The following is a 22,775-nucleotide window of genomic DNA, read 5'->3' on the forward strand; positions in this document are numbered from 1 at the left end:
CATGCTTTACTACCTTTGTAGAACTTTTCACCTTCCACCAACTCCATATAACCTCATCACATTCCACATTGCTTTCCTATCAACTCTATCATACGCTTTCTCCAGATCCATAAACGCAACATACACCTCCTTACCTTTTGCTAAATATTTCTCGCATATCTGCCTTACTGTAAAAATGTGATTCATACAACCCCTACCTCTTCTAAAACCACCCTGTACTTCTAAGATTGCATTCTCTGTTTTATCCTTAATCCTATTAATCATTACTCTACCATACACTTTTCCAACTACGCTTAACAAACTAATACCTCTTGAATTACAACACTCTACACATCTCCCTTACCCTTATATAGTGGTACAATACATGCACAAACCCAATCTACTGGTACCATTGACAACACAAAACACATATTAAACAATCTCACCAACCATTCAAGTACAGTCACACCCCCTTCCTTCAACATCTCAGCTCTCACACCATCCATACCAGACGCTTTTCCTACTCTCATTTCATCTAGTGCTCTCCTCACTTCATCTACTGTAATCTCTCTCTCATTCTCATCTCCCATCACTGGCACCTCAAAACCTGCTACAGCAATTATATCTGCCTCCCTATTATCCTTAACATTCAGTAAACTTTCAAAATATTCCACCCATATTTTCCTTGCCTCCTCTCCTTTTAACAACCTTCCATTTCCATCTTTCACTGTCTCTTCAATTCTTGAGCCAGCCTTCCTTACTCTCTTCACTTCTTTCCAAAACTTCTTCATATTCTCTTCATATGAATGACCCAATCCCTGACCCCACCTCAGGTCAGCTGCCCTCTTTGCCTCACGTACCTTGCGCTTTACTTCCACATTTTTCTCTTTATATTTTTCATACTTCTCTATACTATTACTCAGCAGCCATTCTTCAAAAGCCCTCTTTCTCTCTTCCACTTTTACCTTCACTCCTTCATTCCACCATTCACTGCCCTTCCTCATGCTGCCTCCAACAACCTTCTTGCCACACACATCACTTGCAATCCCAACAAAATTTTCTTTTACTAACTTCCACTCCTCCTCTAAATTGCCAGTTTCTCTTACTTTCACTTCGTCATATGTCATTTTCAACCTTTCCTGATATTTACTTTTTACCCCCGGTTTTATTAGCTCTTCAACCCTCACTAGCTCCCTTTTACATCCACCTACTCTATTCCCCCACTCTTTTGCTACAACTAATTTTCCTTCCACCAAAAAATGATCGGACATACCGTTAGCCATACCCCTAAACACGTGCACGTCTTTCAATCTTCCAAACATTCTTTTAGTTATCAACACATAATCCATTAATGCCCTTTCTACTACTCTTCCATTTGCCACTCTTACCCATGTATACTTATTTTCATCTTTCTTTTTGAAAAAGCTATTACTTATCACCATCTCTTGCTCAACACACATATCTACCAGTCTCTCACCACTCTCATTTTCACCTGGTACGCCATACTTCCCAATGACACCTTCTACCTCTCCAGCGCCCACTCTAGCATTTAAGACACCCATGACAACTACCTAATTCCTTCTACCCAGTCCTTCTACACACCTAGTTAATTCATGCCAGAACTCATTCCGCTCTTCTTCACTTTTCTCACTACCTGGCCCATACGCACTGACAAACGCCCATTTATATCTACAGGAAATAAAAGAGATTTGAAAAAATTAAGCATAATCTTCAAATTGCATAGTAAAAACTATGAACCTTCTTACCATGTACTTTGACTGCTGTTTGGAGAACCCTTCTGTGAGCCAGAAGGTTGGGGTCCGGAGGTAGGTAACTTCTGCTGCTGTTGTTGTGGCTGTTGCTGAGGTGGTGGTTGTTGCTGCTGCTGCTGCTGTGGTGGTGGTGGCGATTGTTGTTGCTGTTGAATTTGCTGTACTTGCTGAGTTGGTGGTTGTGACTGTGAAGGTGCTGCTGGTGGTTGTTGCTGCTGTAAAGAAAAAAAAGATACCATTCATTCAAGTTCTCCATACATGTTGAGATTTTCAGAATAACTGAAACCCTTGTGACCTAAGAATGGTGTAACAGCTAATATTGAAAATACAAATTTGTCATAAAACTACTATATCAAAAAGCATCTTCTCAAAAAAAAGTTTCAGACATTTGACTTAGAGAGTAATTTGGTAGTTTAAGAACTTATTACAAGGACAGGACCATTCTAAATCAAGCTTCATTCTAACACTACAAAATTTTAAAACAACATGTATTTTCCTGGGTATACAAACTCGAGTCATTTAAATGGGTTACTCCTAGTTTCATTTTTTGCGACCAGACAATCAAAAAAGATAATGGGTTGCTATGCTTTGCTTGAATGGCTTACATCGCTATCTACTAGTCCCTGACTTGCGGAGTGGTTGAGGCAGGACCTTTGATTAAATGATTCAGGTAGTCCCTTAGCTGTGGGGGAAAGCATTTACAGCTACCGTAAGTGTAAAAAAAAAAAAAAAAAATATAGGTCTTGTTTAGCTGGCTTGTAAACAGGCAAGGCTGAAACATCCAATCCTTTAAGGTCTAGTCTAAGGCAGCAGCAAAGCCATATGAACATTTTTATATCAAATTTTTATAAAAAATAACTGATAAAGGCATGTTAATCTTACTTGCATCAGGGTTTGTTCCATGTTAGAGTTTAAGGTACAATCATGATCACATTCCTATTAATACCCTTATAAGGCTGAGAATAATTAATGCCTTTGATGAAAATTAGTCATCTCATATTTTAGAAAATCAAATGTTGAAAGTTTTCGAGGAAGTAAAGAAAATCAAAAGGTAGAGCATGCTTATTATTCCAGTATTGATAGCGAGGGCAAATGAAAAGCCAGGAATGACTGGAGAGAATATTTAGACAGGAAACCAAATAAGGCTAATAAGGCTATAAATTCAGGGATTAGTTATGGTGTAAGAATTGCTCATAAAATTATTTAATGAAATCCCTACAGGGGCAAAGAAGAAGAATCCTACACCAATCAAAAAGAGAGATGGATCTCATATAACAGCAGATGATGAAAAAAACAACGTTGGATGGAACACTAGTGAGGTCATGAATAGGAGATACGAAGAGAGTAATTTGATTGATATACCTGAAGCTAATCAAGACCTTGATGTGACCATGAATGAATTCAGTGTGTCTGAAGTGAAAGCTATCGTGAAAAACTCACAAGATGGAAAGCCCCTGGATATGATGGAATAACTGCTGAGATGATATTGGCTGAAAATGAAGTGACTCCCAGAATACTTGCAAGATTATTTTGTAGAATGTGGCATGAAGAGGAAAAACCTGATGAATGGGAGTTAGGAGTGTTGGTGAAAGTGGGAAAAAAGGAGGCCTGACTGATTGCAATTATTACACAGGCATCTGAGTGATGAACACACATGGGATTTAGAAAATGTATTAATTGTATTGACCAAATTTTCATTTTGAGACATGTACAGCAATGCATAAAATATAGGAATCCACTTTTGATGGCATTTGTGGACTATGAAAAAGTCTTTGAGAGTGTGCACTAGTCAACTTTGTGGAGAGTCCTACGTTATTATGAAATTCCACTTAATTATGGGACTTTGATAGTCTGTTCATGAGCATAGCAAGTGCAAAGTTAATGTTAACAGAGTCCTGATTAATGCTGTCATTTGCAGAACACCACAGGATTTGCAATGCTTGCCTACCAGAATACATGAAATATCACATGAGGTTGGGCTCAATATAAATAGAAGAGACAGAAATGACGAGAACAGAATATAAAATGGAAGATGAAATATCAGTGGAAGGAGAAAGGATTAATGAGGTAGAACCACTTAAGTATTTAGGAACTATGATCTCCAATACAGGGTCTTTAGAATCAAAGTTTAGTGAAAGACTGAAAAAAGCAAATCAAACAATGACTATGTAAAGTAAAATTTGGAAATCAAATTGCCTGAAATTACATATAAAAATCAAACTATCAGTTTAGTGAGATAGGTTTTAATGTATGGACACTAGAGTTATGGTATGACAATGAAACAAAATCCAAGTTTTAGTAAATTTGAGTTTGAGCTCTAACAGAGGGCAAGTCTTCTCAAAGTTCTTAAAGAGAGCAAAAGTTCTCATGTAGTGGAGAAATCATGCCCTTTCATTTTGAAAACCTAGCTCAAGGCTGAGGGGTAACCCTTCAATGTGGTGACTGAAAAGGATTTCTTGTTCCTCAAGAACACTAAAAAGTCGGCAATCAAGTGGAGCAATATTCCCCCCACAACACCAATCACAAAAGGTTTTCCACCTGGCCAGGTAAACAGATGCGGACGACTTTCAGAGGTATCCAGTTGGTCCCAAAAAACCTCTCTTTCGGAGATGCTGGATAGTCTCCAGCCATGAAGATGGGCAGTGCACTACTTTGTGAAACTTTCTTACGTGTGGTTGATGAAGTAGGTTTGGCCATTCTGGAAGTTCTTTTGGAAGGTCCACATAAAGTTCCCGCAGGTCTGGATACCACTCTGCTGTTGGCTACCTTGGGGCTACTAGCGTTAGTCTGACTCGTGATGTTCAGACTATTCAGGTCCTGACAAATCGGACAGAAGGGTGGGAATGCGTAAAACTTCAGCTAATCCCATGAGTGTTGGAAGGCATCTTCCCTTGCTGCACCTGGGTCTGGGACTAGAGAGTAATATACCGAGTGTGTGTTGTTCAGGTGAGTGGCTAACATGTCTACAGACTGAGAACCCCACAAAGTCACAAGTCTCTTCGCCACGAAAGGAAGGAAACACCATTGTTCCTGGTCGACTCACGGTCCGCAATGATGTTCCTCTTCCCGGGGATAAACCTCACTGAAAGGGATATTGCATAGGATCGAACCCACTTGTGGATATCTACTGCTAGTAGACAGAGCAGGAGAGAGGCTGCGCCTCCTTTTTTTGGGATGTAAGTCACTGCCATGGAGTTATCGCTCATCAGAAGCATGGAATGACCTCTGATGGTATCTGAGAAGTGGAGACTCTCATCTCCAAGAAATTGATGCAAAAGGCATTGTCTTTCTGTGACCATAGACCTCAGAATTGTGAATTTTCTTGGTGAGAAGCATCTATGAACAGGATGTAATTTGGGGGAGAAAACTGTAAGGGGGTTCCCACTAAAAGGTTCTCCTCTCTCAACCGCTAATGGAAAATTGTCATAACCTCCTGGGACACCGACAGCATGGTTGCATGGTGGATAGATGTGTGACACTACTTGCTCTTTGGAGCCCACAGCACAAAGTGAAGATGCATCATCCTAAAGGAGACCAGCTTCTCCAGTGATGAGAGATGTCTCTAGAGCTTCTGCCACGATTAGGCAGGAAGTGATTTACCCTTCTAGGAAGATGTTTGATAGCTTCCTAAACCTTCGAACCCTGTCTTTGGATAGAAACATTCTGGCTTGGACTGAATGGATGTCCATACTCAGGTACCTGATGGATTGTTGAGGGACAAAGCTGGAGTTCTCTAGGTCGAGCTGAATACAAACTCCTTGCACAGAAGTTTAGAAGATTCCTGTGATTTATGAACAGGGATCAGGATTTCACTATAAGAAGAAAGTTCACCAGGTACCTCAGCAGCCTGATGGCCATGGCCTGAGCTAAGGCTAAAACAAGGGCAAAGATTCTGGTAAAGACCTGAGGGGCTGTTGACAGGCCAAAGCATAGCACCCCGAGTTGAAAGATCCTGACTCAAAAAGGAAACCTTAGGTACTTCCTCAAGGTAGGATGGACGGGGACCTGAAAGTAAGCGTCCTTCAGGTCTATGGTCAGGAGGAAGTCGTTCTTCCTGATGGGCTGAAGAACGAAGACCGGAGTTTCCATTTGAAGTCTTCTTTAAACAAACAGATTCAAATGGGATAGGTTTATGACAGGTCTCCAACCTTCCATCAACTTTTCTATTAGAAATAGATGAATGAGGGAGCCTTGGGGAGTCATTTAAGACCTCTTCCACAGCTCCTTTGGTCAGCATCTTGGACACTTCAAGTAAGAGAGGGTCCTTTATTGATCCTCTAATATAAGATGGTTGGACTGTCAGAATCTGAGTTGGAAAGAAGAGGTGGGCAGTCTACGAACAGGACTCGGTACCATGTGCGTAGAACCTCTACAGTCCAGGGATTGGCCCTGAATAACTGCCACCTGAGCCAATGGTTTTGCAGGCATCTCCCACTGGTGGTAAGTTGGGGGATATGACCTCCCTAGCGGGAGCCTTTGTGATTGCAATCTCTACGGTGAAAGGTGGGTCTGGGGGCTTATCTACCAGGTTGTTGGAACTCAAGAGGGAGGAAGTAGCCGCTTCTGGTGGGATTGAGGGGGGGGGGGGGTTGCTAATAAGGCTGTTTCGTTGGGGTTGAGGGGCAGGCATCCTAGGTGCTGCTGCTCTTACCAGAGATGCTGTACCAAATCTCTCCGCTTTCTCTATGGTCGTGGCCAAATCCAAACAAGGGAAAAGAGATGGCGAACTCACAAGATCAGAGTTCCTGAGATATAGCACGTCCCTCAGGGATACCAGTTTCTAACATATAAGACCTCATTGTATCACTTCAGGATAGTAAACCCTAAAGGAAGACTGTTTGGTAAAAATAAAAATTTTAGGGCTTTTGCTCCTGACCATTAAAGGTCTTTAAATTGTTTCAGGGTGGATTTGTCCCTGATATTCTCAATTACAGCAGTGTGAAACTGCTACTGACCAATAGTCGAGCCTGGAACACGTTTGAATAGCTGACATAGAAGCAACTACCATATTGATCATCTCTGGTTAAGGAGGGAAGGTTAGATAATCTGTCAGATTGGATGGATGGTACCAGCTTAGCAACGTCTGCTTCAATAAGGAGTGGGCTCGGGAATGTGCCAGAGTATACATAAAATATTCTCTGGTGAGAAAGGGCTAAGGGAAGTAACTTTGAGGACCTACTAGCCTTTAAAGAGTTTTCTGCTGCTAAGACTTGCGTATTAACCCTGGATAGGTATGCTACACGGACACCCCTTTAAGGGTACTGTATACTCGGTCGTGAACGACCCCGACTCCGAAAAAAATTCAGGAAAAATTTAGTTATGAATCAATCTGTATTGTTTGACTTGCTAAAAATACTTCAAAGAATGCTAAAAATTACTGAAAATATAAATGATACCCATCTACAAAATAACTATTTATTGGAAATATATTAAAAATTTAAGTATACAAAAAAAAGACGACGTAAATATTCACAAAAAATAGAAATATACATATACACATAAATCCCTTTAAGGACACCTTCTTAGATGGCAAAGCAACAGCGTGTAATTGCTGGAAATGAGTTGGACCCATAGAAGTCAAGATCTGAAATGAGAAAAAAAAGGGTAAATTTTTTTGGCCAAAAAAATGTCCAAATTTCATGAATTTTTTGGGGTACCCAAATGAAATAGGAAGAGGCTAATTTTTTTATAGAATAAACTCATATTATCCTAGAACAGAAATACATAAAATGTGCACTAAGATGTAATTTACTGTTATAACAGGGGCGAAATCTAAAGGTCATTTTTTGACGGCCTAGTTCACAATGTAAATTTCTAATGAAAATCATTGTATCTCCTATAAAATATGATATTTATGCATTAAATTATACCAAAATATCACAAATTCTATACAGAACAAGAATATATAGAGATATGCCAACTTACCTTTCGGGTATGTCAACAAAATGGCCGCAGACCGCAACAACTCTTACAGCCCAATCTACCACTTGGAATGAAGAATGGGGTTGCAAGCTCCATATTATCATCAATATCTCTTTTTAACTCCATTAGAAGTGTGTTGATGACATCCATGCCGAGGGAATACTGTCTGCTGGCCATTATTGAAGATAAATTCAAAATAAATAGAAAAAAAATCAAATTTGCAAAAAACCCAAAAAAATCAGAAATTAGCATTTGAGGGAAAATGGACCTCATGGCAATATATGGCATCTAAGCCAAAACCAATGTCATGCAAGTGGTAGACACACCATCCACCCACACTTTCCAACTATAAAGAACCAAACAAGTATCAACACTGTTCGACAATTTATAATTATGTAATAACTTTGCTGTTTGATCACTTACCCCTATAAAGGTATTCAGGGTCGAGGTCGACCCCTGGGGGGGTAAAAAAAAGGGGAAGGAGGGAAGTTAGACGAAAATCAGTCCTAAAGCAGACAATGGCATGTAGACTAGTCACCCCTTGCAGGTCGATCACTTCCATATTCGAGACAGCTGATGATTTATGGGGAAAAAACAGGTTTTGAAAATGCTGTAGGGGTCGCAAACGACCCATCATACCTTTCCAGGGTACAAGTGCAGCGTATCCCTAGTTTGATTAGAGAGCACCACATCGAACCTAAGCCTATGATTTTGAGATTGAAGGAAGATAGAATCAATGGCACATCGTCTATTAGCAGTTTGTACGTGAGGAAGCTCATTTAGGCCCTCCAAACAACAGATCAAACCCCTAATCTTAATAAAGTGAGAAATTTTTTTACCAGATATGAGGACCCCAAGGTGGGCTACTTCAGCTGAGCTGGGACTACAGCGCAGCAGGGTTCTTTGGAGTTATTAATAGTAATAACATCCTGGACCACTAGTGGTTCCAACTTTGAAATAATTGGTTGTTCCATCTTAATAGATACATTAGAATTCTTAACTTTTCTGCTAACATCCTTCCTTTCCCTTACGACATTCAGTGAATGGAGGGAAGAGGAGGTGAAGAAGGACCGGTAGAGTTCAGCTCACTCCTGTAAAAGGCAGACTACCTCTAGCAACTCGCAAGGGAGAAACAGGAAATTCCTTGTCAGAACTCGACCTTTGTGAGAAGGATTTCTCAATGGCATGCCATCTGGTACGCCTTGTATGAGAACTGAGTCTACAACACTTATTAAAGGTGATGTCAGCTGCCTCAGAGGGGGGTGTTACACTTGGACAAGGGGGAAAAGATTCTGGCACCCTTTTTCATCCTTGAACCTGAACAGTTAATGCGTCTTGCTGTTCCAGAGAACGCTTAAAGTTAGAAGCATTACGTACATTGCTAGCTTGTTGGTGGTTATCAACCATAGTGTTTATAAAGGTAGTCGTCGACTTACGACAGAGATAGGGACCGAGAGATGCGTCCTAAGTCGATTTCGTCATAGGTCGAACTAAAAAAGGGAAGTTTTAGTAGATTTATTATGATGCGTTATGATTTGGCAATCATCTCGATCATATTTTATCAATATTTTCTTACTGTATCATTATTCTATTTTCTTGTTTCATAGGATATCATATGCTTTATTAATGCATCATTTTTATTCTATTTTTCAATTATGGAAGCATTTTACTAGTTGAGAAGTACTCAAAATTTTGTTTACCTTTGGTTATGATCAGCAGATCTGAAAGTGCCGCTACCTACCATATCAAAATATGGCATACATACGTATGGCATTTTTTTTTCATAATTTCTCAACTTATTTGAAATATCTTCATAATGAATATTACATCAGCGCCAATATGTTACAGGATATCAGTTTCCATTAGGTATAATGCAAAAATCGTTGTAGCTCTTTCTCTGTGCGTATGTGTGTGCTCGCTCTCGCAATCACATACGGGTAGTTCATTTTTAAAGCTTCATAAAGTATTCAATTTTTAGTTCAATACTAAGCCTTCATATTTCATTAGACATTATTGTGTTTAATTGTGGTTTATTAAAGCATGTTTATATGCTATGTTTTTCAATTTAAGGAGCATTTTAACAAGCAACAATTACTTTGGTTTTACTTTCGCTAGGTATCAGCTGATCTCAGGTCACGTTCCGTATTAAGATTATGCGTATTATGCGTACATTTAGTACGAATAACACTGATTTATATAATTTTCTTGACATTCGAAATCTCTTTATAATGAATATTACAACAGCGCCAATTTGTTATGGGGCATCACATTTTCCATACAGTTCGTTTACACACACACACACACTCTCTCGTTATACAATACTTACATATAGATGAAGAAATCAAAACCAGTTTTCTTAAATAGTGTCAATTAAATACGAAACGGAAAAATTATACCGTGTATACATCCATTTCAATCGTAGCTTAAAATATGACATCCGATTTCGTCAGCAAACCACTATTGTTTTTAGGAAACATTTTATTCTAGAAAATTGCTACTCTTAAAATAGTTAATTGCGCTTAAAAAAAACATTTACAGTTGCTTTTAAATTTTGGGCGTTTTAAAAATCGAGTACTGTATTGCTGACTTCTTTTTGCTTTACTTTTGGCTGTGATCAGATCAGCTCATGTCTAGCTGCTGCTCTCAAGAATATGCGCGTATGAATACAGTAACAAAGAATTGTTTATACCATTTCTTAACTGATTCAAACCATCTATACAGTTAATATTACATAAGCACCAATGTGTTTTAACCTATCATATTTTTTTAGTACACACACACACTCACTCTCACTCTCTCTCTCTCTCTCTCTCTCTCTCTCTCTCTCTCTCTCTCTCTCTCTCTCTCTCTCTCTCTCTCTCTCTCATAAATAAAAACTGCCCAAAAATTGTAAGAAAGTGGTATTTCTAGAAAAAACTCTAGATGCAACACTCTTGTAACTACCACCTCATACCCATTTCTCTCTCCTCAGGCAGTTTCATCCAATTCACTCTTATCAGGATATATGACAGTCATCACTGTCAATTTCAGCTTTTAATACATAAAATCCTTCTTAATATTATCTGGATACTGGTAGTCAACATAAAGATGAGATACCATAAGTCTCTAAAAACATGCAGATGACAAACCAGGCATACTGTGCTCGGACGCTTTCATGGCTGAAGATACGCTGCAACTTTTGTTACTTACAAATTTTGTCTTAATAAGAGCTAGAATATGGGTTGCCAATAAGCAAATTAATTATTGCCATGTACACCCAAAAAATACGCAATTTTTTTTTCTCAGTTCATACGGATTACACATAAATCATTACACACCAACTGGGAACCGATATTACTGCTCATGTGTACATCAATAGACATACACTGAAAAGTACGTGTTTACTATTTACATCAAACCCTGATTTGAAGCAGCTTGGGGGCTTTGTACCCACAAGCAATATTTTTAAAACAAGATATTTCCATTCCCCCATCCTTTCAGTACTCTCACCGACTTTTGGAGAGTAAAATATGACAGCCCCATTTAAATAATTTCTCAGAGGAGTTCAGTGTTTGAAAATTATAAAAAAACTAAAAGTTGGGCTTTTGTGTAAAAAATTTCACATGAATAAAAATATGGAGTGCAGTTAAGTAGAGTACTTATCCTCACTCACCCCTAGCTGTATTTTTTGCTGATGTAACTGATCTGCATCTGCACCAGGCGGAAGAGGAGCAACTTCTTCAGGGACAGCTACATCTGCTTCTTCACACTCTTCAGCCTCAGGTTCCTGAATCAAGATTTATTTTGCTAATTAAAACTCATATAGCATGAAGCCTGATACCAGTTACTAGAGGAGTAATTATTTAGCAGTTTAACTAGGCACAGAGTAATAATTCTTAACATTCAATCCTTTTCAAGTAGAGCCAACACTTATGAGAGCATGTAACATCAAAACAAGTATCTAAATTCCAAACCCAAAACCAGCCCACTTAGTAATACTCAAAATAAAACCGAGCTCAATAAATTTACTGGGAATCCCACATAATAAGGTTTGAAATATGAAATTCTACTCCACCTGACATAAATTCCAGGTGATTAACACTTTGAAACTTCCTTCAAAAGAAAATACTCATGAGCTAAATTTCATTTCTGTACATTCCTTATAATAAAATATGATAAAACATTTTTATACTGCAAGGATAAAATTGCAATACAGTACTTCAAACCTATTTCTTGGATAAATATTCATTGAAACTACAGAAATAAAGATACTACAGCTAGGTCCAAAATGCAATTGCCTACTTGACAATAATTATGTAAATTGAAAACTTACATCTTCTGGACACAATTCATAAGCTCTTTCTAAAGTAGATCTTGCACTTGGTGACCGTTCCAGGAAATAGCCGTTACTTGTTTCATTACTCTGTGCAGGTGGTGACCAGTTATTAAACCCATACTGCTGATTTGCTGCTGCATATGGTCGGCGATCCAACTCATCATTAAGCCAATCAACAGCCCAAGTCCACTTGCGCTAAAAATTAATAAATGAATGGGTTGGTTACAGGTATTCCAAAAATAGACAAAACAAATAGGTTACAGGTATTCTAAAAATACACAAACAAATAGGTTACAGGTATTCTGCAATTTGTGCTAAAAATTAACAAGTGATTGGGTTACAAGTATTCTTTAACCTGCAGAATATTATATCCGAATATTTCCTTTTATAAAATCACAATAGACTATTATGGCTATCTATATGTTAAGGATAGATATATAGTAATTTTGCTATTTCATTAGTTATATTCTACTTTTTAGTAACATTTATTTTATTTTCATATTGTATCCTGCTGGATATAAATGGATATATAAGATAAAAATATTTAAGAAAAGAAAGGTTACATTTGTCAATTTCATGTTACTCATTCAAGTTGTTAGGATTTTTTTACATCACACACACTTTTGCAAAAATTAAATACCCAAGCTAGAACTAAATATATTTATTCTTATCTCATTAATTTTTTAAATGGTCAATATTTAAAGAACTTTCAAACTATTTTGTTACTAAATGTAATGAGGATAAAATTCAGGGTGTCCCCTAGCAGCAGGGAAGAGGTGGCATTTGTCCTTTTATCATAAGTTGTCATTATTTCTTATTTCAAACGAAAAAATTGTAATGATCAAATACCTATATTAGGTTTAAGTATACTTATTACAGACTGTAATGAAATATATCTTTTGTTTGTTTTATACACAGATCTTTATCCCTTTTACCCCCAATGGACATACTGCTACGTTTCACAAAACTCATCCCTTTACCCCCGTGGACGTACTGGTACGTCCTTGCAAAAAATTGCTATTTACATTTTTTTGCATATTTTTGATAACTTCATGAGAAACTTCAGGCATTTTCCAAAAGAATGAGACCAACCTGAGCTCTCTATGACAAAAATCAAGGCTTTTAGAGAAATTAAAATAATATATATTGCAAAATGTGCTTGAAAAAAAAAAAAAAAAAAAAAAAAAAATAAGTCTGGGGGTTAAGGGTTGGAAAGTTCCAAATAGCCTGGGGGTAAAAGGGTTATAAACTTTAATCATCTAAATAAAAATACTGCATTGTACACGGATATGCATAATTTCAAAATTTTGTCCAACACAAAGATGGCATTATGATGTATCCACATCTCAACTTCTCAAATTTCATGGTACTGACATGGCTGTATTTTCAGGAGCTGCATTCATCCAGTTCAAGCAGTGATCATCGTGATTTATTCATTATTTTGTACAAGCTTCAAGTATATGGTATGCCATTATTCAAAAATAAAATTCTGAATTTTTTTCAGTTTTAATTACATTAAATGGTAAACATATTTAATACTTTTTTTTTTACTATATGAAACAAAGCCGTTAAAATCTTTTCAAACAATTACTGTCAATTTCTTTAGCAGATCTGGATGGACTGTTTACATGTTGCTAGTTACTTTTTCATTGATTCCTCTTGTTTTTCTAATGTTTGTTTGCAAGTGACATGGGTAAAATAGTAATACATATAGGTGGCACTGTTAAATTCTATATCCTCTTAGCAGACAATGATAAAATCACAATAATATAAGGTGTTCTGAAATTAGCAAGCTAAAGAAAATATTAAGTATTAGTCAGTTTACTAACAATCATTGCAAAGATGAACAAAACCTCCAAATATATATTTTTCATATGGTATAATAATGTACTTTGTACACAAATGAATTTCAAACTATTTTAGTAATTACACAAATAAAAATATAACTCAATTCCCTCAAATTACATAAAAGGTATGTGAACATACCTTAATACTCATTTTATTGATCCAAATATAAAAATATTCTGCAATTCCAAAAAACATAATCTTCCTGTTTCAGGGAATACCTGCTTCTCCACTGTTAATAAGTAAATTACATCATTCCATAATATACATCGTGCAATACTGAGAACCAGATTTCCTATGGCAAAATCAATATAGATAGAGAACCTCATTAAACTAAACTTAAGTTACCTACATGACAGGCATTTAATTTTAATGGGATAAAAAAAGTTAACCTATTTGGAATTCTCACCTTTAAGTCACCATTAGAATGAAGCATTTGCTGTGCTGCAGAACACGTGGAAAACAATGCTACCATACATTTTATACACTGATATGCTCTCTTTTGATAATGATTTTTACTTCTTTGGATTGTATCAAAAAGACCTTCACGATCATCAGGAATACCTATGGAAAACAAAAAGTATGTATTACAAGAATTCACAAAATTTTTTTCCATATTAACACACAAATGTAAAAGACAATTATCTTATAATTATAGGTAAAATCAACACAATAACAAAGGTCCCAAAAATCCAACTGTGCATGTCATAGTTCAAAATGGTCTCAACAGGAACCTTTTCATATATTTACAAAACTGGTTCTACACAAGTTGAGTACATGTTGCATGATACTATCCTATGGCAGCTATCTAGGGGATCTTTTATGTTGGAAATGCCTATTTAATTCATGCAACTGGTGACAATTAGGGATTTATTTTGGAAATATTCTACTTTATGCATGGCAACCACATATTATATATGTTGCAGTTTGTTTATAAAGTTAAAAGTTATTTCTCTACAATGACAGATTATGCTAGGAAAGAAGCCTGTGTTATCTGCAAAGAAAGGATACTCAAGACTCTTGTACTTGTAACAAAGGATAAGTACATGAAGCCTTGTATCCAAGATGGTTGTACTTGCAACAAAAGATAAAAGTAAATGAAACCTTTAGGTCCATGATGTGACAGACACAGCAGAAAAAAATCCATATCATCTATCAGAAGATGGATTGTGTATTGTGCAGAATATGTCGTGACCCCTATTCCAGTCAAAACTTACAAAAAATTTTTGACTTGAAAAGTGCCTGCTTATTTTGTTGAAGTCCCCTCTTTTTCTACAAGGAGGAATGTTTCTAGCTAGTAAATAATCTGATTGCAGTGGAAGCAAAATATTTCCTGCAGTGCAAATAGATTTTTACAAATGAAAAAATGTTTGAAATACTAGATGTTAACTAAGCATGAAGTACTTAATAGTCTTGACAACTTTATTGACCATTACAAGGAGTGTGGGTAATCACTACAAAACACTCAAATCATATGGCTGAATATCTACATAGCCATTAGTGTCACTAAAAACATCTGGATTAAGCTTAAGGAATACTATGATGAGAACATTGTTATCATAAGAATCGGCAGTGACAAGTGTATTGTCTTTCTGTAATTCGACACACAACATTCTCTGACAGTGTCTGATACATGGAAGCAAAGTGAATATATCGGTGATATGTCTGCTTCCATTAATAAAAATGAGTGTAAAACACCAAATAACACAAATCACCTTAAACAGCTAAGAATGGAAAGCTGCAAATGCAGTTTTAAAATGTTTCTTGGTCAAAGTCCTATATAAAAAAAAATTAAGATATGTTGTCACAGTCCAAGTAATATATTCTGAAATTTGAGCCTTCATTTCGCCTCTCATCCTAGCATGTACATTTCCTGTAAGCTGATCAACGTCTTGAGCAGTTGAGTTTTGCACATGACTACAAGGGAAGATACACTATCTCCTAGTTAGGTGAACCATCTTACCAGTTGGATGGCTTCAAATTTGTCTTCAACAATGCAGACTTCAATGTACTATATTTACTTTCAGTGGTCACAATACATTCTATAATGTGGAAGATATAGCTTGTAAAATTTCACCTGGAACTAAAAATACACCCAAAAATCTCTTCATGATTCCTGGTTAGAGGAAAAAAAGTCTTAGCACTAGGTAATTCTTTTGGCAAGGGCCATTAGCTACATTTTGTGTAGTTTACCCTACTTCCGTTTTCTGTGAGGACCACCTCAGGCGGAAGGATATGTGCCCTGAGGCTAGTCCCGAGCCAGGTCGCGTATTAGCTTGGGTCTCGGCCCTCAGTAAGTTCTTGGATGCTAAAAATACCTAAGGGTCAGTAAAGCACTCGGGGAAGGAAGGGAGGGCCATTACCCGAAAGTAGTTCTCGGTAAGTATGTTAGGAAAAATACAAATTACTTAAAAATTTGTGATTTGTTCCAACACAGAGACTTACCTCGAACTACTTTCTTAGGAGACTTACACTTTAGGAGGTGGGAGTGTCTTCCTGACCTCTAGACCCAACTAAGCAGGGCGGCAAGGAACCTAGATAGGAAACTAGGTTCTAAGTTATCCGGAAAACGAAACTTAGGGAAAACCTACACAAAGAGCTCATGTTAGTGTCTAAGTACTCACCCTTAAAAACTCCACGATGCTGAGTCCTGTAATGAAGTTGCGAAGTCATGTCTTGTGCAGGTTCTACCTGGGTCTATCTCTGGGGGACGGGAAAGGAAAAAGACAAGGGTGAAAGGAAAACGAACCTGTGTCTCTTGGTTTTGCTACCCACGATTGTACCTGGGGTTTCACTGTTAAATCGCTTGGAGCGCAGAGATGACTGTCCCAATAGAGAACCCGTCTAGAGACTTCCTCGAGCAATCCTTGAGGTAACGAGTTGTGAAGGTCGACTGGTTCGACCAGGTGCCTGCTCTAAGGATCTTGGCCACTGCCATGTTCCTCTCAAAAGCCAGAGATCTCTGGGGGACGGGAAAGGAAAAAGACAAGGGTGAAAGGAAAACGAACCTGTGTCTCTTGGTTTTGCTACCCACGATTGTACCTGGGGTTTCACTGTTAAATCGCTTGGAGCGCAGAGATGACTGTCCCAATAGAGAACCCGTCTAGAGACTTCGAGCAATCCTTGAGGTAACGAGTTGTGAAGGTCGACTGGTTTGACCAGGTGCCTGCTCTAAGGATCTTGGCCACTGCCATGTTCCTCTCAAAAGCCAGAGAGGTACTTAGACCCCTAATGTCATGGGGCCTGGGATTACTTGTCAGGGGAAGACCCCCCTTGCTATAGGCCCTGACAATCACCTGTCTTAGCCAATAGGAGATGGTATTCTTAGATACCTGCTTTTTCACTGTACCCGTGGAGACGAAGAGGTTTTTGATACCAGGACGGAAATTAGCCGTCCTCTCAAGGTATTTCCTTACGGCTCTGACAGGGCACAACTTCAAATCCTCCGGATTCCCTAACCGAGGAATCGCTGGCATTGAGAAGCCTTCGAACTTAGGATCCCAGACTGTTGGATTCTGTGTTTTAGCCACAAAAGAAGGGACGAACTTGAATGAGATCTCACGCCATCCCTTCGTATGAGAGACTTCGTAGGACAACCCATGGATTTCTCCCACCCTCTTAGCTGAAACCAAGGCCAGCAAGAAGACCATCTTGAGAGTGAGATCCCTGTCCACTATGTCCTTCAAGGGTTCGAACGGTGGTTCACTTAGCATCTTCAAAACTCTTGCCACATCCCACTGCGGCACCCTGGAGGTTTGCGGAGGGCATGCTTGTTCGAAGCTCCTGATGAGCATGGAGATATGCCTAGAGGAACCCAGATCAATGCCCTTCAGGAGGAAAACCTATCCTAAGGCTGCACGGACTCCCTTGATGGCTGGTATTGACATGCCCACCACGTCTCTGAGGTGTACGAGGAAATCCGCAATATCCGGAACCGAAGCCTTTAGAGGCTTGATGTTTCTGGAGGAACATCATTTCGTGAAAGTGGTCCATTTTGCCTGGTAAACCGCTGACGAAGACCGCCTCAGATAGCGCGACATCCTCTCAACCGTTCCTGCTGAATATCCTTCCTTCCTTAAGAGACGCTCGATAATCTCCAAGCGTGAAGACGAAGAGATCAAGGATTGTTGTGGAACCTTTGGAAGTGTGGCTGCTGCAGAAGGTCTGGTCTGTCGGGCAGAGGCCACGGGGGAAGACACGCTAAGTCTCTTAGATCCGCGAACCACTCTCTCCGGCCACCAGGGCACTACCAAAGTCATCCTTAGGTTGTGAGCTGTCCTTACCCTGTTGAGCACTTGCCTGATCAATGCAAAGGGAGGAAAAGCGTACACGTCGATTGTCCCATTTGTGTTGAAAGGCGTCCTCCAATGCCGCCTTTGGGTCTGGGACAGGAGAACAGAATACGGGGAGTTGTGCATTTAGTCTGGTTGCAAAGTGATCCATCACCGGCGAACCCCATTTTTGAATGATGAGCCTGGCTACTTCTGGGTGAAGAGACCACTCGGTACCCACTACCTGGCCCATCCTGCTGAGCCCGTTGGCTGGGACATTCCTTTTCCCTGGAATGAACCTTGCTGAAATCACGATTTGTTCTGACTCGGCCCACTCCAGGATCTCCAACGTGAGATCGCACAACTCCGACTTGAGTCCTCCCTGTTTCTTTATGTACACTACTACGCTGGTGTTGCCGCACATCAACGCCACTGTGTTTCCCCTTAGAAGATCTACGAACTGTAGGCACGCTTTTCGGACTGCTTTCATCTCTAGGACGTTGATGTGCTGTGCTTTTTCTTCTTCCGTCCAAGAACCTCTTGCTGACTTGCCGAGAAGGTGTGCTCCCCACCTCTCCTTGGAGGCGTCCGTGAAGAGAAGCATCTAAGGGCTCGGCTGCGAAGGGCATCCCCTTGAGGGTATTCGCTCTATCCTGCCACCACTCCAGGGATTGTTATGTCTCCGGAAGAACGGGAATTAACTTGAAGAAGGTCTACCTGGTTTCAGAGCCCCTTCAGGTTCCATTGTATGCTCCTGAGTTTGAGCCTCCCTTGGGGGACCAGTTTCTCCACTGATACTAGATGACCTATCAACCTCTGCCAGTCCTTGGCTCTCCTGGATTGTCCTGATAGGAAGGGCCGGAGGACCTGGTCCAGGTTGTTCAACCTCTCCCCCCCCCCCCCCAACGGAAAGGCTCTCACTAGGCGGGAGCCCAGCACTATCCCCAAGTAAGTCATCCTGGTGGAGGGAGACAGATGCGACTTCTCCAGGTTGATAGTGATACCCAGAACTTTGCAGAACTGTATTAGTTTCACACCTTGATCCTTCAAAACTACCTCTGAGGAAGAAAGAAGCAACCAGTCGTCCAGGTAGCGAATGAAGCGAATACCCCGTTCGTGAGCCCACACGGAGACTGTCGTGAAGACCCTCGTGAATACTTGGGGCGCTGTTGACAAACCGAAGCAGAGGGTCTTGAACTGCAAGATCTGGGTATCCCACTTCACCCAAATTAACTTCCTGCTTGAGGGGTGGATAGGGATTTGAAAATACGCGTCCTTGAGGTCTATGGACATCATGAAGTCCCCTTCCCTCAGGGACTGCACACAAACCTGTTGAGGGCTGACAGACCTATGACTGGTCTCCATCCTCCCGTCGCTTTCTCCACCAGAAAGAGTCGGCTGTAGAACCCTGGGCCCGGTTGTAGAACCGTTTCCATTGCCCCTTTTGCCAACATCGTGGATACTTCTTCCTGTAAGGCTGCCCTCTTCAAAGGATCCTTGGGTGCCAGCCACTCCGCCTGACTGGCTGGAATCAGAGGCGGTGGTTCTGTCAGGAATGGTAGTCTGTAAGCCTCCTTCAACATCGTTACTGTCCAGGGTTCCGCATCGTGGTCTTTCCATGCTTACCAAAAATGTCTGAGGCATCCCCTAACCTGAGGCTTGGGCAGGAGTAGGGGGCCTCTCACACTATCTCCTTCTGGAGGATCGACCTGAACGCCCTCTCCTAGAAGCTGAGTAGGACGTTCTAAACGAGGCCGGTGCTGTCGGAGCTCCTCTACGGGGGGGCTGCGGTGGTTGAGCCCAAGAGGTAGATGGGGCGTCTCTCCTTGTCTGGCTAGGAGAGGCTCGAGAAGTAGAGGGTCCATCCGACGTAGGTCTCCTGTAAGCCGGTCTCCTCAAGGGCTGAGGTCTGGGAATGCTCACTTCCTTCCTCCTCATGAGCTTCTCCATGATCTCTTCCGTTTGTTTCAGAGGAAAAAGAGTGTCACCCCACACGGGCAGGCTCCTCAAAGCCCTCGCTTCCCTGTCTGGGATTCTCCTGGATAGCTTGCTCAGAACCGTATCCCTTCTCCTAAGGACCCAGTTGGCCGATAAAGCAAGAGACTGGAACGTCAAGAACTTCAGTGTCCTACCTCCGGAGATGATTAGTTCCTTCAGGAGAGCTTGGTTCGATTGATCTGCCAAGTCGTAGGTGGCCTGGATACCCACTAGAGTTGAGGCCCACCAGTCCAACCAGGAGGCAACGTTGACCAGGTCTTTAGACATCTCCTCCATCATCGTCGCCTCTGACTGGGAGAAACAAATCGGGGCCGAAGAGGCTCTGTCCTCCGGGGCACCCTGTCCTAACACTTCAAGGGAGGCCTCCGTCCTGCAGGCTCCCGGTCGCTGCCCTTCCGGCACATAATATTTACTCTGGGACCTCAGACCCTGGAGTAATTTGGAGGCACTCTGGGATTTGGGGGCTTCAGCATTGCCCGCCACAACCTTGTCTACATGTGCACGTCCCAGGCCACAGGTAGCGCTAAGGAGGGTTTCTGCTGTACGGGGGCCTACATAGTCGATTGAGGCTGGATCGCCAGGCATCCTTGTCGGTGGGAACAGGCTCCTCAATCCTGTGATGCCTCCATATGAGGCCTATAACTCTTCTATAAGCCGAATCCTCGGTTGGAGAACCCTCCGTGTCACCGACTGCGTCCTCCGTCTGGAGCTGAGGCGCTGTCCCGACAGGCACCTCCGTCTGGTGCTGAGGCGCTGTCCCGACGAGCACCTCCGCACTAGGCCGCGGTCCTGAGACGGGCAACGCCGTGTCGGTGAGGGCTTCCGTCCTTAGATTGTCCTTCGACAATGAGGGTGAGGCTTCCGTGGGCTTGTCCGACGGAGGAAGCCATCCCTGTTCATCCAAAGTGAGAGCCAATTTAGCCGACTCGACGAGGCTGCCCGTCCGAAAAAGTGACTCCCTCTGCTGGGCGGGTTGAGTCGGCTGTTTCGCGGCCTTACGCCTGTCCGAAGACGTCCTTGCGTTCTCGTCCTTCCGAGGGTCAAACCTGTGGCTGGAGGAGGGTCTCCTTGGGGAACTGTCTCTGGAAAAACCAACTCGCAGAGCTCGGGATCGCAGCGAAATCCGCGAGCTTCCTGCAGGGGATGAGGACCCATTCTTCTTTGGGAGACGTACTCCTCCTGCATTTCTTCCTCGGAGACCTGGAACGCCTTCTCCCATGCCTCGACCTAGAACGCGACCTCGAACAGGAACGTCTTCTCCTGGATCTACCCCTCTTCCGGCGGCGCCTCCTCTGCGTTTCTCCCTCCGAAGAGAACGATGAACATGCCGCTAAAGACTCTGACGACTCTCCATAACACGACCGAGGGGCAGGCGCATGAGGAATAGACGGCTTCGTGATTTGCTGGGTTCCGGAAGTCGAAGGTTGCAGAAACATGTCAGGAACTGCCGAAAGAGGAGCTGGGGGAGAGTTCGGTCGCTCTACGTTGGGTAACCAGGAACCAAGGCCTTCTTCCATCCTCAACGGGGACCTACAGGGAGTCCTCGAGGGTCCCCATCCAAAGGGATCCGCTACCGGAGAGTCTACTTTATCTTGGGTGCCATCTGAATTTCCAAAATCCCAACCAAAGACTGCAATTTGCGCTCCTTAAATTAAACTAATAGATAGAATACAGTGGGAAATATTAAAGAAAAAAAAGAGAATAAGGATGATAAGGAATTAGAAAGGGAAAAGGGATACAATGGAATATGAAAGGGTATAAGGAATAAACAGACTGAAATGAACATTAAAAAATGCATGACAATAATGAAAAGATGAATGATCAGGAAATAGAAAAGAGGGAAGGATGGGCAAAACCTTTTAGCCTTTGGCCTAACATACACTTGCTCTAAATTTTACAAAGCAGAGATGTAATATCACACAGTTTGAAAATTTCAACCAGTAATCAAGATTAGCGATATACCAGAGTATATTTTTATATAATAAGGTTGTTCTACTATACAGCATTTGAAAAACATTCAAATGAATTATTTTCTAATACTATTCATGGAAAAATATTCAAACACTCACCTTTAAGGGCATTGTGGATCCTATGATTTTGCCAAGAATCTTCTAAAAGCAACATGTGTAAAAGAAGGTCTAAATATGGTCTTAACTCATACGTATATGAGTAAGCAATTTGCCATAGAAGTTCTGAAAGCACAGTTGATGAGAAGAGTGGATTTTCCCAACAGCAAAATTTCAGTAATTTTACTGTATCTTCTGAGGTATTGGCATCCTCAATTATTTTCTTGACATATCTGTAGGAAAAAAAACTAGTTTATACACATTTAACACAAATAACAAAATGAAAACTTTTATATTACACTGTACCACCCATTTCCAAGTATCCAAAAAAAAAATATTGCACCAAGCAGTTCTAGAAAAATGAATGAAATTAAAATATTAAACTTTCTTTAATGGTCTGTGCTGAATGACTTCAAGTATCTTTATCAAGTAAGAGGTAGTTTCTTCAAGTCAAGATGTTTCTACTCATTTCGACAGACAGACAGACAGACAGACAGACAGACAGACAGACAGACAGACAGACAGACAGACAGACAGACAGACAGACAGACAGACAGACAGACAGACAGACAGACAGACAGAAGACAGACAGACAGACAGACAGACA

The 22,775-nt window shown here is 40.8% G+C and overlaps 1 protein-coding gene across 1 annotated transcript in view; it reads right to left on the minus strand.

The window, feature by feature from the left end:
- faf (ubiquitin carboxyl-terminal hydrolase-like faf) overlaps positions 1–22,775 on the minus strand; it is a 346,068-nt gene that overhangs the window by 11,780 nt on the left and 311,513 nt on the right. The window contains exons 47-51 of the mRNA XM_068351160.1: positions 22,172–22,401; positions 14,243–14,397; positions 11,986–12,183; positions 11,370–11,439; positions 8,660–8,673 (exon numbers count right to left, since the gene is read on the minus strand). Of these exons, the coding sequence (XP_068207261.1) occupies positions 8,660–8,673; positions 11,370–11,439; positions 11,986–12,183; positions 14,243–14,397; positions 22,172–22,401 (667 nt within the window). The remainder of the gene's footprint in view (positions 1–8,659; positions 8,674–11,369; positions 11,440–11,985; positions 12,184–14,242; positions 14,398–22,171; positions 22,402–22,775) is intronic.

This window comes from Palaemon carinicauda, chromosome 27 (assembly GCF_036898095.1).
Source record: "Palaemon carinicauda isolate YSFRI2023 chromosome 27, ASM3689809v2, whole genome shotgun sequence".
In the NCBI taxonomy this organism is placed as follows: Eukaryota; Metazoa; Arthropoda; class Malacostraca; order Decapoda; family Palaemonidae; genus Palaemon; species Palaemon carinicauda.